This window comes from Rhipicephalus microplus, chromosome 5 (genome assembly GCF_043290135.1).
Source record: "Rhipicephalus microplus isolate Deutch F79 chromosome 5, USDA_Rmic, whole genome shotgun sequence".
NCBI lineage: Eukaryota > Metazoa > Arthropoda > Arachnida > Ixodida > Ixodidae > Rhipicephalus > Rhipicephalus microplus.
The window spans coordinates 69,729,989-69,744,419 of NC_134704.1; the positions used below are offsets into that span (position 1 = coordinate 69,729,989).

Consider the following 14,431-nt stretch of genomic DNA (forward strand, 5'->3'; position numbering starts at 1 on the left):
AGAACAGTGCTCGAATGCTGACACGATCTGCCTTCGTGCAGAAAAACAGTTAAGGCCTTTTTCAACGTTTTGCTTGTTAGTGGCCTATTTATTGCATAAGCTGTAGCAGTGCCACTCTTGTTCTTTTTTTTTTTCGTCCGCTGTCCTTCCAACCTTTCTTTTCTTTTCCGCGTCCATTCGGTGCTGGGTAGCAACGCGGATGGCCCCGCCGCGGTGGTCTAGTGGCTAAGGTACTCGGCTGCTGACCCGCAGGTCGCGGAATCGAATCCCGGCTGCGGCGGCTGCATTTTCGATGGAGGCGAAAATGCTGAGGCCAGTGTGCTAAGATTTGGGTGCACGTTAAAGAACCCCAGGTTGTCGGAATTTCCGGAGTCCTCCACTACGGCGTCTCTCATAATCATATGGTGGTTTTGGGACGTTTAACCCCACATATCAATCAATCAATCAATCAATCGATCGATCGATCGATCGATCAATCAATCAATCAATCTGCGATGCGGATGCTAGAATTCTAGTTTAACTCCTTGCCTTTCTCTCATTTCAATATCTCTTTCTTTCATCATTGTGGGGGGTTATGATAATAAGCAACGGACAAATTTTCAACTAAGATATATTTTCAAATTTTTAACTAAGATATATTTAAAAGTGACACTTTGTGGAAGCTACCTGGAAAGAGGTTATGAGTGACGCGGCATACGCTAGTCAGAATACATCTTGTCAGTACACGAACCTGGCAGCCAGCGTCGGGGTCGGCGTACATGCCGGGAAACTGCTTGTCGTTGCAGTCGAAGCCCGTGGTCGGGATGCGGTGGAAGTTGGGGTAGTCGACTCCCGGAATTCCCTTGCGAGGTCCCCGGCTGCCCATGATGCGCTGCACGCCCTTGCGGCCGCTGGAGTCGTGGTGCTTGCGGCCTTTCCGGAAGTGACCGTCGTCGTCGTAATCGTTCGTCAGCGGCTTTGTCTGTCAACGGGGAGCAGAAAGGGGTGGACTTAAAACACAGGGCGATTACCGAAAGCGGGCAATACAGTAACGAGATAAAGTCAGCAAGTTTTAAGCAGGCTTTTATGTGTAACAGTGCTCAAGCAAATAGCCCTTAATAACTCCCGGCTTATGCGTCCGTTCTGGCAGTTCGACATGTTTATTTGGAAGAACTCTGAACAAAGAAGACATCATGTGATATAAACACACAGATATCAATGACAGACGAGTATTCCAAGAACGAGGTGGGAATTGAAGAGCGTTGACTTCAACTCAAACCTCCCTCGAATTTTTAAAAATTTTGCTTGCGTGTATCGGCACGCAAATATGCAAACACATGCACGAGCATACATCAATATAATTAACCTACCTCGAAAAAATTTCTGGCTACACTACTGGTTCGGGGTGTGACGCCTTTCCTCTCGTGTCCGTATAGTGGCTAAAAAAGGTGTCCGTGTTTTTGGCATCCGAGTCTTTTAAGAGAAACTCCCGACATACCTTAGACTTCTTCGATCCGAAGCGAGGCGCGTTCTTGCGGAACGGGGGCGCCTCGGTTTTGGGCGACGCGTACATCTTGCGAATGTGCGGCGGCGCCTCGGTGGTGGTGATGCGGATGATGGACGGCTTGGGCACGAACCCGTCCAGCGAGTACGCGGGGGGCCTCGTGGGCTTCGGCTGTCGCAGCTTGAGCAGAGGACGCGCCGTGGACGGCTGAGAGATGGCGTTGGGACGGAACCGGCGAGACGCCGGCCGCCGGGGCACGGGCCACGCCACCGCGGGGCTGAAGTCCGACGACGACAGCTCGAAGATGTCCGCCTGCTTGAGCACCGACTCGAGCACCGCCTGCCGCTTCACCTGCGTTCGTGGCACGTGACCACAAGGCATAATGTTGAAAGCTAGAGTATCAACGGTGAAGTATACGTACAAGTTGTTTCAGTTAACTTGCGCCTATAGTGTTACAACTCTGAACACGTACGCTACACGTGTTGAAATGGTACCGCATTAGTCTAATCCTTACGCATCACGTCCCTCAAGCTGGGCAATTAAGAAAGATTGGTAAATTGGCTTTTTATTCAGAACAAAGATTGGTTAATTGGCTTTTTATTAAGTAACTCTAGCAAGGAAGTTTAAAAGTTGAAGCACTTCTGTATGTTTCATCTGGGCTCAGCTAACTGCCAATCCGATGGGCTGATAAGTCAAGAAAAATTGTCTGATGACGTTTTTGAATGGTAACCTTAACAAAAGAATATTCAACAGAAAAGTAACGTCTTTTATGTAATGTCTGATTACTTCAACGGTGCTAAGACAGCTGTGCCTCCTTATTTTTCTTCTACCTTTTCGCCAGGGTATGCAAATTCGTGTATACTTGGCATACACAAATTCGCTGAGACACACTCTATACATACTACAATATTTCTCTCAATATCCATCTATCACGCCTTTTTTTTGCGTTAAACAAAGAGCGAGAGATAAAGCAAATAAAGAAATTCAGAATTCATATCACTCTTTTTTCAATGTACCATGCGTTTGAACCACATTTAGCGCACATGCAATAACGATTTTATTTCCTTTTTATTTGTTATAATAGCGATGGATCCCCCAACGGTCGAGATCGACGTAAAAGCTGCACTGAGACAGCTTGAGGTGTTTACGTTCCTGCATTACATTGTGGCTCAGAGTCACAAATTGTTTTTGCAGAAAGATGTTTTCTTAATAAAATAAAATATACGCTTATTGATTCTATATGCCTGTCAGCCAATATTTTTATAGAATTTCCGGCATGCATCTGTTCTTCTAAAGTTGACTGCGGCTTCTTTACACAACAGAATAATTGAATGAAATATGCACCCCATTTTTCTCCAGCTAGGTTTAAGCGGTTGTCAATATTGTCACTCATATGGCACCGAATCTCTGAATTCGGACAAGTAAATTATGACAGAAAAGTACGAAATTTATATGAACTTAAAGCTATTAAAACCATGAAAGCATGAAACTATAAAATTTTCATATGAAGTTGTACGAACAAAAGTGGTAAAGTGAAATCGTACACAAAAAGCATAATAAAAGATTATCGAAGAAATGACAATTTTAAGGACGTGTTTTTCTTTAGAAAAAAGCAAATTAGAGCTAACACAAAGAAAAATCAAGGATCCTTGGCTTTTTTGTATGTTAGTTCCAGTTAATCAAAAAAAACACTGTAAGTTGAACTATATGTTACTAACGTAAATTTAAATGCAGCCAGATAAAGCTGACACTGGATGATATAAATCCAACTCAGAGGACCTTATCTACTTAGAAGTACTTGTTGTTGGGCTAGTTGGTTCGTCATACTGAGGGGTAATTCTACAGGTTTTCCCGCTCAATTTAATCCAAGCGCCAGCCAAATTAATCTAGGCGCCAGTCAATTTAATCCAGCCGCCACTGAAATTAATCCAGGTGCCATTCATTTTAATCCAAGTGCCACTGAAATTAATCCAACCGCCAGCCGATTTAATCCGGACGCCAGTGAATTTAATCCTGATGACATTGTGACTTCAAAACGACCCAGAATTTTCGGGAATGCGTGGAGTGAATAGTTTTGGAGTGAATTTAACAGGGAAAAGCCATGAATGAGTCACTAGTGACACAATGCGACTCGCGCGACTTTATCACGCCTATCACCCGCGTAAGCACTATTCACACCCTCGACATGCATATCAAAGGAAAAGCCGTCCACACAGTAATAACTTGATAATTATTAACCAGGCCAATGATCTCATCACGAGTGACTTAGGGGACGTCCTCACGCATATCACCTACGCACGCACTGTCTTAACCTTCCGTCATGCATATCAAATGTAACGTCTTTGAAAGGGCGGGATCTTGATACCTAAAACTCGGCCAAGTCACCTGATAACCAGTTCCTCAGGGGACGTCATCACAAATATCACCCGCACACGTAATTTACTCGCCTACCGACATGCATACCAAACAAAACGTCTTTGAGAGAGCGATAACGTGTTACCTATGACTCGGCCAACTGACTTGATCACTTGTGATTTGGGTGACGTCATCACGCCTATCACCCACGCACGCAATGTCTAACCTGCCATCATGTATACCAGACGAAACGTCTTCGAGAGGCTAATAAATTGAACGCTGTCAATCGGCAGAGTGACGTGATCACTAGTGACTCGTGTGACGTCATCGCGTTTGACACCCACGCACGCAGCGTCTAACCCGAGTTCATACTTATCAAATGAAACGTGTTTGAGAGAGTAATAACTTGAACGCTGTCACAAGGCCCAGTGACGTCATCACTAGTGACTGGCGTGACGTCATCACGCATATCCCACACGCACGCAGTGTCCAAACCTGTCTTCATGCATATCAAACGAAATGTCTTTGAGAGAGTAATAACTTGAACGCTGTCACAAGGCCCAGTGACGTCATCACTAGTGACTGGCGTGACGTCATCACGCCTGACACCCACGCACGCGGTGTCCTAACCTGTCTTCATGCACATCAAACGAAATGTCTTTGAGAGAGTAATAACTTGAACGCTGTCACAAGGTCCAGTGACGTCATCATAGTGACAAGCGTGACGTCATATCGCCTAAGACTCACGCAAGCACTCTCTAATGTGCCTTCATGCATATCAAACCAAACGTCTTTGAGAGAGTCATAACTTGAACAATGTCACTAGGCCTAGTAACGTCATCACTAGCGACTCACGTGACGTCATTACGCCTGTCACAGACACACGCGCTGTCCTAACCTGTTTTCATTCATATCGAACGAAACGTCTGTGAGAGAGCAATAATGTTATACTTATGACTCGGCCAACCGACTTGATCACTATTGACTCACGTGACGTCATCACGTCTATCACACACGCACGCGCTGTCCTAACCTGTTTTTATGCATATCGAACGAAACGTCATTGAGAGAACATTAACTTGAAGGCCGTTGCAGGCAGCGTCTGCTAGTAAAAAACTAACTTCTCGCGCTGCACAGCCGTTCACCAGCTAACCGGTATACGTAGGCACCAGATCGCGCGTTTCGAATTCAGTCAAAGGCGTCTTTACATGGCTTTTGTTTGACTTGACGCTTTTCTTGACTCGTGTAGATGCGATGGAAGCAACAGTACCTTCAAGCAGCAGTGTGGTACAACCCAACAACAGTGTCACATCGCTCGTTGAGGGCAGCGCTTCTCCTTCATTCAATAAATAGAAATAATGAAGTCGAAATGACAATTAAGCATTTTACAAACCATACTCAATTACGCAACATTCAACCGATACCCTCACCTCCCTGCGACACGTTTACTCCAGCTCGTCGTGTGGGTAGATGTACGCGTCTTTTTTGTTGCTTCTCGTGTTTCGTAGAATGCCTTGAAAATGCGGGCAGCCAGGCCGCAATACTGTGAACGGACAGGCGTTCTACACTAAACAGGCACGCTTATTTCAAGCACACTAACCTATAAGAAACGGCGTGGCGTAGAATGTAGAAAGGAAGGCACGAGTCAGCCACCGCATTGAATGGCGCATCAGCAAATGGCCAGTTGCAAATAGCAATAGTATGTATCTCAAGTATGGGGACTGCCCTCTATTACAACGGATTTGTGTCACAGGATAACCAGATGAAATAATTGTTGAGCCGAAGAAGTGGTAGACAAATCTTTTTGTAGCAAGCTTTGGAGCAGGCAGACCGTGCGTCTTATGCTTGATTAAGGATATACAGTGTTATGACTATAGCCGAATTATATGCAAACGCCTGTTTCGTTTCTTGTGCTCATATCGTGTCATTTTGACACGTGAGCACAAATTAGAGGGCGAGGAGAGCTTTTATAGTGCTTTTATAGTGCCTATATATACCTATTTCGGGCGTTGTAGCCTCAATTCGTATAGGTGCCTGTAAATGTCTGTTTTCAAAATCGATGCCTATATAAACGCTATTTAACCTGAAATTTTGCTTTCAAGTACCGCTGAGCCCGGTATTCAAGTTACCGGGCAAAATATAGGTTTCGGGACACTGTGTGGTGCAAACTACTCTTTATTTCACGAGTTACGTTTAGAATTGTCAAACTCAGAAGGCATTTTAGCCAAGAGGGAGGTAGACTAGCCTCTACACATGTATACCAACCATGTCGCGTCGTCTGCTCAGCCTCTTTCCAATGTGCGCTCAGATGCGTAGGGAGCAGGAGGTGCCTCTGTACAGCGGCAGGAAGATGAAGAATGAATGCGAAACTGTGGAGAGTCATCAGGGGAAGTAAGGAAGTAGAGTGCAGATAAAAAAAGCAATATCTATGTAGTTTTTGTTTTTTGTTTGTCATTTACATGTGGTGCTTCACTGGGTCACCTGAAAATATTTATTTAGGCAGTGGAAAATGTTGTCACTAAAAACAATGTCACTAGGCCTAGTGACATTGTTCAAGTTATGACTCTCTCAAAGACGTTTGGTTTGATATGCATGAAGGCACATTAGAGAGTGCTTGCGTGAGTCTTAGGCGATATGACGTCACGCTTGTCACTATGATGACGTCACTGGACCTTGTGACAACGTTCAAGTTATTACTCTCTCAAAGACATTTCGTTTGATGTGCATGAAGACAGGTTAGGACACCGCGTGCGTGGGTGTCAGGCGTGATGACGTCACGCCAGTCACTAGTGATGACGTCACTGGGCCTTGTGACAGCGTTCAAGTTATTACTCTCTCAAAGACATTTCGTTTGATATGCATGAAGACAGGTTAGGACACCGCGTGCGTGTGGGATAGGCGTGATGACGTCACGCCAGTCACTAGTGATGACGTCACTGGGCCTTGTGACAGCGTTCAAGTTATTACTCTCTCAAAGACATTTCGTTTGATATGCATGAAGACAGGTTTGGACACTGCGTGCGTGTGGGATATGCGTGATGACGTCACGCCAGTCACTAGTGATGACGTCACTGGGCCTTGTGACAGCGTTCAAGTTATTACTCTCTCAAAGACATTTCGTTTGATATGCATGAAGGCACATTATAGAGTGCTTGCGTGAGTCTCAGGCGAGATGACGTCACGCCAGTCACTAGTAATGACGTCACTGGGCCTTGTGACAGCGTTCAAGTTATTACTCTCTCAAACACGTTTCATTTGATATGCATGAAGACAGGTTAGGACACCGCGTGCGTGGGTGTCAGGCATGATGACGTCACGCCAGTCACTAGTGGTGACGTCACTGGGCCTTGTGACAGCGTTAAAGTTATTACTCTCTCAAAGACATTTCGTTTGATATGCATGAAGACAGGTTTGGACACCGCGTGCGTGTGGGATAGGCGTGATGACGTCACGCCAGTCACTAGTGATGACGTCACGCGGCCTAGTGCCAGCATTCAAGTTATTACCCTTTCAAAGACGTTTTGTTTGATATGCATGAAGGCAAATTATAGAGTGCTTGCGTGAGTCTTAGGCGAGATGACGTCACGCTAGTCACTAGTGATGACGTCACTGGGCCTTGTGACAGCGTTCAAGTTATTACTCTCTCAAACACGTTTAATTTGATATGTATGAACTCGGGTTAGACGCTGCGTGCGTGGGTGTCAAACGCGATGACGTCACACGAGTAACTAGTGATCACGTCACTCTGCCGATTGGCAGCGTTCAATTTATTAGCCTCTCGAAGACGTTTCGTTTGGTATACATGATGGCAGGTTAGACATTGCGTGCGTGGGTGATAGGCGTGATGACGTCACCTAAATCACAAGTGATCAAGTCAGTTGGCCGAGTCATAGGTAACACGTTATCGCTCTCTCAAAGACGTTTCGTTTGGTATGCATGTCGGTAGGCGAGTAAATTACGTGTGCGGGTGATATTTGTGATGACGTCCCCTGAGGAACTGGTTATCAGGTGACTTGGCCGAGTTTTAGGTATCAAGATCCCGCCCTTTCAAAGACGTTTCATTTGATATGCATGACGGAAGGTTAAGACAGTGCGTGCGTGGGTGATATGCGTGAGGACGTCACCTAAGTCACTCGTGATGAGATCATTGGCCTGGTTAATAATTATCAAGTTATTACTGTGTGGACGGCTTTTCCTTTGATATGCATGTCAGGGTGTGAATAGTGCTTACGCGGGTGATAGGCGTGATAAAGTCGCGCGAGTCGCATTGTGTCACTAGTGACTCATTCATGGCTTTTCCCTGTTAAATTCACTCGGAAGCTATTCACTCCACGCATTACCGAAAATTCTGGGTCGTTTTGAAGTCACAATGTCATCAGGATTAAATTCACTGGCGTCCGGATTAAATCGGCTGGCGCTTGGATTAATTTCAGTGGCACTTGGATTAAAATGAATGGCACCTGGATTAATTTCAGTGGCGGCTGGATTAAATTGACTGGCGCCTAGATTAATTTGGCTGGCGCTTGGAATAAATTGAGCGGGAAAACCTGTAGACGCCTAAAGCACCACAGGAAGAAATTATCACAGAGAAAGAGCGTCAACTCGCAACTGATTTATTTGCAGGAGAAACGCAGGAACTATATAGCCACACACGCATGTGCAGAGCACACTACTTCACCTAGTCACATGACCACAGACGTAAACTGAGGACGTTCAACCGGCATATCTAATCAAGCAACGAAGCGCAAAAATTAAACTCAGACTTGCGCAAGACGACTGACGTGTCACTTATACACAAGTCACCTTTTTTCTTTATCCAGAACGCTTCCATTATTCAAGAACGCTTTATCCAGAACGCTTCCATTATTTCACGGGCCAGAGCACCTGGGCTTTCGGCGAGGACAGAAACGCTTGAAAACCTCGCCTCACAAGAACAGGAACGGCAGTGCGCAAGCAAATGTGCTCCGGAATTATTTCGAATAGAAAACTCATGTTCCTTAATTCTCACGTTCAAACACCGTCCAATTTGGCCGATGCAAACCCGGCCACAACTAAGTGGGATTAAGTACACCACACCCACTACGCAAACCACATACATAGAAGCGTGTATTTTTCCACAGGTGGAGGCACTCAGTGCTTTAAATATACGTGGGCATAGGCCAGCCAGCTTTCGTAGCGCAGAAAAAACAACAGACACATTGTACCTGCTCGCCACGTTTTTAAGGTTGTGCGCTACCTTATGAACATATGGAACTACCATATAGGTCGTTTATTCCTCGGCTGCCTGCATTTTCGTTTGCCCTTGAACTTTTGAAGGAGGGTTTCCGAAACGGATACAATGACAGAGTTAGGATAGCCAGCTGAATGCAGCCGCCTAACCTGATTCAAGTAGCTATCCTGCATCCTGTGATGGCAAGATTTCACTAGCGCTCCCTCGAGACACATGGTTGCAATGGCTCTTTTTACAAGTTTAGAATGAGCTGTATCAAAAGGTAAAAGCTCTTCGCGCGAACCTGGATGATACGCCCAGCACACGTGTCGCTCCGAGAACATGATGCTCAAGTCTAAAAACTGCAATTTATTGTCAATGGGAAGCTCATGCGTGAACGAAAGGCCGTTAGCATGTTGTCTGAAGACTGCTAAAATATCATCCACTAAACTAGTGGTGGTCGTCAGAGGGTTATCGTTTAAAATGACTAAAAAGTCGTCCACGTACCGAAAGACTTTCAGCACCTTTGCATCGTCAATTGCTTGAGCTAAAGCAGTGTCTAAGGCGGATAGGAACATGTTACACAGCACTGGACCGACACAAGAGCCAATGCAGATCCCTTGTCGCTGAACATAAAGATTGCCATCATGTGATACAAAGGTTGAGGTAAGATAAAATTCCAACAACGTCATAAAGTTATCTAGAGATACGCCTGCGGCCCTCTCGAACGCTTGAACTCCGTTCGTTTCAATACTGTTTCTAACGATTTTGAATAGCTCCGAGTGCGGCACAGAATAGAAAAGGTCTTTCACATCGACTGAAAAGCCGTACGCACCACCCTGGAGGCAGTACAGAGTCTGCGTAACATCATTCGAGTTCTTCACTGCAAACGGGTCTCTGACTTCAACCGGGCTAAGGTGTTTGAGTAAAAATTTACTGACATGCAACTGCCACGAGACACGTTCACTCCAATGCACCTGAAAGGCATGTCAACCTCGTGTGTTTTTGCACTGAAGAACACTGACAGGGTTGCTTGCCTCGAGGTGCTAATAGCCTTACAAATTTTTAAAAGTTCAAGATCTTTACATGGCAGAATAGCTTTAGCCTTCACCTTGCTTGCTTGTGACGTCGTTGGTACGAAGTTCTTCTGTAGAGCTTGAATAGCCTTTTCACCAAAGGCTTTGGCTGTCAGTACCACGAAACCACCTTCCTTGTCAGCTTGCATGAGCTGTAGATGGTTCCTCCGAAAGTGCGTGACGACAGCCTTAGTAGGGTCCTTAGGGTGAAGATGAGTTCGCTGAACGTTCTTCAAAAGAACGTCCACCCCATATGGTAGTTCTATATGTTCATAAGGTAGCGCACAACCTTAAGAACGGGGCGAGCAGGTACAATGTGTCTGTTGTTTTTTCTGCGCCACGAAAGCTGGCTGGCCTATGCCCACGTATATCTAAAACACCGAGCGCCTCCACCTGTGGAAAAATACACGCTTCGATGTATGTGGTTTGCGTAGTGGGTGTGGTGTACTTAATCCCACTTAGTTGTGGCCGGGTTTACATCGGCCAAACTGGATGGTGTTTGAACGTGAGAATTAGGGAACATGAGCTTTCTATTCGAAATAATTCCGGAGCACATTTGCCTGCGCATTGCCGTTCCTGTTCTTGTGAGGCAAGGTTTTCAAGCGTTTCTGTCCTCGCCAAAAGCCCAGGTGCTCTGGCCCGCGAAATAATGGAAGCGCTCTGGATAAAGAAAAAAGGTGACTTGTGTATAAGTGACACGTCAGTCGTCTTGCGCAAGTCTGAGTTTGATTTTTGCGCTTCGTTGCTTGATTAGATATGTCGGTTGAACGTCGTCAGTTTATGTGTGTGGTCATGTGACTAGGTGAAGTAGTGTGCTCTGCACATGCGTGTGCGGCTATATGTTTCCTGCGTTTCTCCTGCAAATAAATCAGTTGCGAGTTGACGCTCTTTCTCTGTGATTATTTCTTCCTGTGGTGCTTTAGACGTCTAGAATTACCCCTCAGGACCTTATCTACGCTTGTTTATGAGGACTGTTACGGCTGCGATGATAGCTGTCTTGGTGGTTTCTATGTGCGTATGAATGCTTTCAAGTTTCACATTTGTACAGAACAGGCAATCGCGAAAATGGGCTTGTCCTTCTGTCAAGTCTTATTGCGGGAGAAGCCAGATTTACAAGCATGCACCATTACGCGCGTGCAGACATTATCGAAATCATGTCACCGATCACACATGCATAACGACGCTCGCACAAAAACTTTCCTGGTTCTCAGTTACCCAAACTGGATTCTTCCCAATCAGTTTTGCCTCACATTACGCATGTTTAAAAAATTTGTGTAAATGTCAACGTAATGCTTGTTGGGTTAAAATGTACAATACCACAAAGGACGTCTTACATGCGAAAGTGCGCTGAAAGTGGCTCAAACAGAAGCGAAATCAATGTTCTGGTTCATCGCGCTCAGGGCTAGTTTCAATAAATTGCGTCTAACGAAGAAAACGAGAGCCTTATCAATTCCCCTTCTTTCCCTCATTTTTAGCCGACCCTACATCTTGTGTCAGAACCACGAATGGACTACTGCAATAAAATACCACCTTACGACCTATATGTTTCTTCGATGAACACGAGTCTCTTGACGTCATCGTACCTGCAGGTTTTCTTGGCGGGGAGTGGATGGTGGCGGGTCGGGCAGCGGACTTCTCGTGGTGGTCCTCAGCCTGGGTCGCATAATGGGAAACTTCGCACTCCTCCTCGGGCTGAACAGGAACGCTGATTTCGTGGCCGTGTCATTGCCAAACTGTGCAGCCTGCAAGAAACGTAGAAGGGAGAACGTAAGTTAACGTTTATTTCAGGGCCGAACTTCACGGACTGGTAAACGCGTATCATGAGCCGGCTCGCTCGGATTTGCAACGTGAGTGTCAGTCTAAACAAATTCCGGTGGAGCAAAATTTTGTGAAACACGAGTCTATGTGAGCGAGGCTGAGCGGAATTTCCGCAAATGCGATAGGCTCACCATATTATAGCATATTGTTTTGCGAATATGAATTGATGTGAGTCCTAAACGGAAATATGGTTCCGCCCTGTTCCTGATTATTCATATCTATCTCCATGCGATTCCCGTATCCCAATACTGTATGGTTAAGTGATCAGGTTACAGTTCTCAAATCTCTCTCAAGAAGTCGATGAGTTCTGCAGCTCTGTAAATCTCTCAGTTTCATTTACAATTGTAAAGTTTCACTGTAAGATGTTGCTGTTGGAAGTCGGAAATAAGAAGATAGGCATGAAATACCATCCATTTTAACAAAGTAATACACGAAGATACACTGCGAAAAGTAATACACATCAGAATATCACAAAAGCTTTGCGAACAAATATATTAAGAAATCGGCCAATTATATAGCCTCCACTTCCCGTGTCATACATTCACACTTCATTTATTTAAGGAAACAGAGAAGAACAGAAGATGACAAATAATAGGCTTTATTACATTGTGTATACTGTTGTTGCAGTTGGCTAAACAATGTACATGACTATCAGGACGCTAGGCCCAAAAAATCACACTTGTTTGCATGAAACCTTAGAAACGTGAGTTCAGTAGGTTACAATTTAGCTACCTGGTCGAAAAACACGTTGTTATAGACCAAAAACCGCGTGATATGTGCATGATAACGATGAAAGAAATAAAATAAAAATAGGTTTAATCCTGACTGTACGCTCCTTTCTGTTTTTTTTAACGTTTTTGCGACGAATATACGCGAAGGCGGTGATGTATGTTTGTTGGATTTCGGTGTGTAGTCCATCTGCTTTACATTAACGGCAACGGGGTTTATGGTTACGTACGAATACCAATTAACAGGCAAAGAGCCAGAAATGTTTATGCTTATATTTCAACTCACATCACTCGGCTCGACCATTCCAACACTGCAGTCGTGAAAATGGACCAGAAATTCTTGAGGAACTCGGCAAGCAAAACATAAGTAGACGCCGTCTTCGCAAAAGAGTGTTAATCTGATAAGTCGTCCATGAGATACGAATGTCCTCCTTCAACAATAAACAGAAACTGTGGTTTGTGCCAAGCGTACAAACTTTACCTGACAACTACAAAAAAAACGAAAACAAAAAAGATAAACAGAGAGAGAGAGAGCGAGAACAAATGCAATAACTAAATCCAAAATAAAATAGTTCGTTTGACTACGCTCGCATTGGAAAGCAAGTTCGGTGCAGCTTGCAGCCGAGAAAGAAGCGGGTGAATGTGTCATGTATACGCAATCTCAAACTTGCACTGCAAGTTCTGAGCGTTTCAAGCTGGCGAATAATGAGTGTAGTATAATGGTGATAGTGAAAGGCGTACATTCATATAACGTATATTACCGGACAATAATCCGCAGTAGTCCAGTAGATGTAACACTGCTCACGCATGATTATTGTGCATTGTGGTTGCATTCCAGTGGTCATGATGGAATAAGACGCCTTTGTTCTTGTATTTAAACGCACATTTTTTTGTAACCTTAAACATTCCCAATTTCGCCAAATTTAAAATTTCCCGCGAAGGTTTGTGCACTCCGTAGTCAAAGAAAGACGTTGAGAGACATCGTTTTACAAGGTTTTGAAATAATTTCAACCTTTCGCGTTTTTTAGGGGCGAAGCTCCCTAAGGTCTCGGCGTGTCGGCGTGTCCATCGTCCGCTGCTGCTGCTGTCGTGATGGTCGATTTGCTTGAGCTCAAGAGAGAGACCACCTTCTCTGGCCAAGAGAGAATTCACTCTCTCTCACCAAGCCTGAAAGCAAACGGCACTCTTCGACTGTGGAAACGCTCCCTCCCTCACCCGCGAGAGACAACGCGCTGCACAACCGTTCACCGGCTACCTTTCACGCTACTGGATGCGAAATGCCTTTCGCTACATGTTTCGCCTCGCCTGCAGCTTTGTTGCTCACGCAGGCTTGGCACACTTGACGGGATGGTCGCGCGGAGTGCCACCATCGGTGCGCGCGACTGATAAGCGACAGCGTGCGATAAGCCAGGCGCAGCGATTCGTTTTTTTTTATCGAGCCGTAAATATCAACTCATCCAGAAGCCACTATGCAAGACTTCACGCAAAATCCTGCCACGCCAGTTCCAGAACTTTCTGTGCTCTCGAGGCTACATGTGCTTACCACCACAGCCAAGTGATCTGGGGTCGAGTTCCCACAAGCTTGCTTCAACAGAACAAGATTGCTAGATGGGCAAAGCGGAACTAGTAATTTATGATGGTACTGAGTGAAAACACATAGGACATAAGACAGGCGAGATACGAAAGAAGCAGCTGGTTCTTCCGAATGAAATTCATTGAACGAAAGTTCCAGCTAAAGCTTGCTGTCATCACGAATTTCTTC

At 45.2% G+C, this 14,431-nt stretch overlaps 1 protein-coding gene across 3 annotated transcripts in view; it reads right to left on the minus strand.

Moving 5' to 3' along the window:
• LOC119174440 (uncharacterized) overlaps positions 1-14,431 on the minus strand; it is a 240,170-nt gene that overhangs the window by 15,429 nt on the left and 210,310 nt on the right. For all 3 annotated transcript variants that reach the window (XM_075895651.1, XM_075895650.1, XM_075895649.1), the window contains exons 3-5: positions 11,707-11,865; positions 1,478-1,834; positions 731-961 (exon numbers count right to left, since the gene is read on the minus strand). In XM_075895651.1, the coding sequence (XP_075751766.1) occupies positions 731-961; positions 1,478-1,834; positions 11,707-11,865 (747 nt within the window). The remainder of the gene's footprint in view (positions 1-730; positions 962-1,477; positions 1,835-11,706; positions 11,866-14,431) is intronic.